Source organism: Podarcis liolepis (assembly GCF_965112155.1).
Source record: "Podarcis liolepis genome assembly, chromosome: 9".
NCBI lineage: Eukaryota > Metazoa > Chordata > Lepidosauria > Squamata > Lacertidae > Podarcis > Podarcis liolepis.
Window position 1 is genome coordinate 54,253,112 of NC_139564.1, and position 4,553 is coordinate 54,257,664.

Sequence of the window (4,553 nt, forward strand, 5' to 3'; positions counted from 1 at the left end):
TTTTCACTCAGGTCCACACATGCAAATATGGAATTGAAAGTGACGTTCAGTGATTGGATAGTTACAGAAAGTTGTTACTGTTGCGTTCTAGTAGAGCTCTATATAAGCAGGCTGGCTGAACCCTTCAGTTCAGTTCTGTCCTGACCTGTGAATAAACAAGAGCTGCTTGAAGAATCGCTGTGCCGTCTGATATGTTCACCCACAACTTAACAACAGAGATGGCTTCTCAGGTGTGCCAGAACTTTTACGCTGACTGTGAAGCTACCTTGAACCACCTAGTGAATTTGCAGCTGTATGCTAGCTATTTGTATCTGTCCACGTCCTACCACTTTGACCGTGATTATGTTGCCTTGTGTCACGTGGCCAAGTTCCTGAAGGAGCAGTCCCAAGAAAAGTGGGAGCATGCAGATAAGTTCCTGAAATATCAGAACAAGATAGGAGAGCGCATCTTGCTGAAGGACCTCAAGAAGTCAGAGAAGGATGAGTGGGGCAACAGTCTGGATGCCCTGCAGGTGAAAATAAATGTGAGCCACGCCTTGCTGGATCTGCACAAGCTCGCAACAGAGAAGGGAGACCCTCATCTGAGTGACTTCCTGGAGTCTGAGTACCTGGGGGAAGAGGTGAAGGTCATCAAGCAGCTGGGAGACCACCTCACAAACCTGAGAGGCCTGGGACTGCCACAGAACGGCATTGGGGAGTACCTGTTTGACAAGCTCACTTTGAAGAAGAGCAGCTGAATGCTCTCATCACTTTAGAAAAAGAGCGAAATTTGTAGGCACGTTTGTGTAGTGTATGTTCAAGAATAAGAAAGAAAGAAAGAAAGAAAGAAAGAAAGAAAGAAAGAAAGAGCGAGCCCACCTGGGTAAAGAGGCCATTAAATTGTTTGATTTGATATTTGCTTCTCGCCTTTCCAACAATGGTGCTCACAATAGCACCATTAAAAATTAACAAATATTACAGTCACTATAATCATATCAAAAACACAGCAGCATAGAAATAAGGCAAATTCAGCCAGCGATATACAATTCAATGCAAACTCGTAGTGATTCAGAATATCAGAAATGGCTGCAAGTCGTCTCCAGTCTCCATCCAGGCAAGCAAAAGTCATTATTAAAAGAGTCTAAAACATATCCCAGGCAGGCCAAAGCACTCAAGACAGGTACAAAACATGGCTGGTGAGCAGTGTGGCCTGGAAAAAATGGTGCAATTAGGGTTGCCACCTGTCCTGTATAATACAGGATTGTCCTGTATTTCAATGTAAATTGCTATGCCCTGTACTGATACAGTTTTGTCCTGTATTTCAGGTCTTCTCTATCTCACTCCTGTCTCCCCCCACCCTGCCAAGTTGGGGGTCCTCTCCAAATGAATGTCTTTGAAAGGGTGTGCGAAAGGTAATGTATTTAAGTTCTGGACAGCCAAGCACAGAGAGATCCACAAATTAATGCAAATCAGTCAGATGGGTGGGGTACAAATAATAAAACTATTATTAGTTGTAGTATTGTGTGTATGTGTGTTTGTGTCTGTGGAAAATTCCAGAGGGGCCATCCTATTAGGCTGCCATGGACTGTAATGGTTTGCTTTGAAGTCACTTTGGCACCGGGGGGGGGGGGATCTCCCACCAACTGCCCCGCCCCGCCCTGTCCAGTATTTTGCCAGAACAAATGTGGCAACTGTTAAGTTGTGGGTGAACATATCAGATGACACAGCGATTCTTCAAACAGCTCTTGTTTATTCACAGGCCAGAACAGAACTGAACTGAAGGGTTCAGTCAGCCTGCTTATACAGAGCTCCACTACAACGCAACAGTAACCATTTTCTGTAACTATCCAATCACTGAACGTCACTTTCGATCTCTTATTTGCATATGTGGACCTGAGTGAAAAACTGTCTACAGTATCCCCTGCTGGCCCGGGGTGAGAACTTCAGTACATAACAGCAACGCTAGGTCCAGCAGGGGAGGGGGCGCCTTGGGAGAAGCCTAAGAAAGGCTCTGAGGGATACATTTGGCCTCTGGGTCTATGGTTCGCCACCCCTCCTCCAGATGCTTTCAGTCCAGGCGCTGCAAGCTAACAGCAGATTGACACAGCTTCAGTTCACTATTAACTCATAATAAAGTTTCCAGTTGTATTTAAACTGATTTTACAAAGGCAACGGCAAAAACCCCCTTTAGCTAAATAATTATGTGTCATACTTCTTGATTACATTTTTTTATAAAAAAAATATATGTCATGGGGTTGGTTTTTGTTGGGTGTTTTTAAACCACAGGCAGATCAGAACCTTTCAGTGTAAGTTACCATGGCAAACCCACTTGCTGTTATACTACTGAACTAGATAATGAATTAACCACAGCACCATCCGTATCTCTTCAACTAAGAACAGACATTGTCTGCATTATATCGTTTACTGGCTGGCCACGTAATACAACTGTGATCGGCAAGAAAATACGTTATCTTGCACTGATAGGACATGAATATCTATTTTTATGCCGTTTCTTCGACAGAGGCCCCCTTTCTTAACGATAAGAAATAATTATCTCCCTTGAAAGTAAGTCTTTGTGTTCATGTGGAGCACATACATGTGGTTTTTCAAACAGAGTTGTCCCATATTGAATGGTGCTTGGTGCCCCAGTGAGGCCAGGGAGAGGGATCTATGGTTCGGTCACAAGGGGGCACTCAACGTTAGTTGTCTCTGGGAGCAGTCTGGAGTTTCATATTTTTCGCCCTATAGGACGTACTTTTTCCCCTCCAAGAATGAAGGGGAAATGTGTGTGTGTCCTATGGGGTGAATGCAGGCTTTCGCTGAAGCCTGGAGAGCGAGAGGCATCGGTGCGCACCGACCCCTCTCGCTCTCCAGGCTTCAGGAAGCTATCCGCATGCCTTGTGAGCAGCAGCCTGCAGCCCGAAGCACGGGGTGCCCTCCGGAGGACGCCCCGTGCTTCGGGAAGGTGTCCGCAAGCCTATATATATATAATTTCCAACATATCATTTCCAACAATCATTTAGCATACATTCTTATCTTATACAATATTTTAGACTTCCGTCAACCACCTCTGAAGATTTTCCATTCTTTATCACTTAATCTGTATTTCTTAATTTCTCTATTACTTTTAATTGTCCTTAACTAATAATTCTCTTCATAGTCTTCCTTGCAATATTTTGCATAGTCCTCCCTCCTTACAAAACTTCTTGCAGTAATCTGTTTATTACAATTGCTTTTCATATAGTTCAAATATTTACTCCAGTACTCTCCAGTTAAAACCTCAGAGCCTATGGCAGCAGTTCGAATCCCCACGACGGGGTGAGCTCCCGTTGCTCGGTCCCTGCTCCTGCCAACCTAGCAGTTTGAAAGCACGTCAAAGTGCAAGTAAATCAATAGGTAAATGGCATTTCTGATTCACTGTTCTGGTTCGCCAGAAGCGTCTTAGTCATGCTGGCCACATGACCTGGAAGCTGTACACTGGCTCCCTTGGCCAATAAACCAAGATGAGCACCGCAACCCTAGAGTCGGCCACAACTGGACCTAATGATCAGGGGTCCCTTTACCTTTACCTTTAAGGAGTCTCAAAGCAGCTAACAATCTCCTTTCCCTCCCTCCCTCACAACAAACACTCTGTGAGGTGAGTGAGGCTGAGACACTTCAGAGAAATGCGACTAGCCCACATGTAGAAGAGCGGGGACGCGAACCCAGTTCACCAGATTACAAATCCACTGCTCTTAAGCACTACACCACACTGGCTCTCTCATGGAAACAACTCTGATTTCCTGCTAAAACCTGCAGGGCATGTACAGGCAGAGGAGCAGCGGGCAATTGAAAAGTTGGCAACACTTTTAACATGCATGAGGGTCTCCTTCTGTAGAAAAAGTTCAGGAGGCTCAGAGGGATGGTCTCATCTGACTATCAACATGCAAATTTGAGCAACTACTCCTCCACTTGCATTTGCCCATAGGAATAAATATATGCGAATCTTTTGCATACCCTCTTCTTTAATAACATGCAAGTGACCACTCTAACCCTATGGCTACTTTGCTTCCAAGGAAAATGTCAGAGAGAGAGAGAGCTGGATTGATATATCCCCCACATTCCCTAGGAGAGGATTGAGAGCTTTCCAATCCTCAGCAGACACTGGGGCTGAGCCACTGTTGTAAAGTGAGTAGTGTGGATATGTGAAGTGGCAGGCATTAAAAAGGAAAATAAGAAATTGTATCCCAGTCAACTCTTTATTGTTGAATGTGCTATTGTTATGCTGCTCACCATGAGATATAACACAAGATTGGGAGACAGAACGTTAACATGCCTTTGGCAACAAAATACCTGGGTTCAGACCTGGCCTATATAATTACAATAAAGCAAGGCTAGACGTTTGCACGGAGACCTCACTGTTATCTAGTGGTGGTTCTAGGCTAAACTATTTCACAACAAAGTAAATCAGTGTTTTGCAGAGTTGTAAGGTAAAAAGGTAAAGGACCCCTGGACGGTTAAGTCTAGGCAAAGGCAACTATGGGGTTGTGGAACTCATCTCACTTTCAGGCTGAGGGAGCAGGCGTTTGTCCACA

General features: G+C 44.6%; 1 protein-coding gene across 1 annotated transcript; it reads left to right on the forward strand.

Annotated features, from left to right (window-relative positions):
• Positions 1–218: 218 nt before the first annotated feature.
• Positions 219–737, forward strand: LOC310686400 (ferritin heavy chain A-like; the record flags this gene model as incomplete). Its single annotated transcript, XM_083460206.1, has 1 exon — positions 219–737. The coding sequence occupies one exon, from the start codon at positions 219–221 to the stop codon at positions 735–737; it is 519 nt and encodes a 172-aa protein (XP_083316332.1).
• Positions 738–4,553: the final 3,816 nt, after the last annotated feature.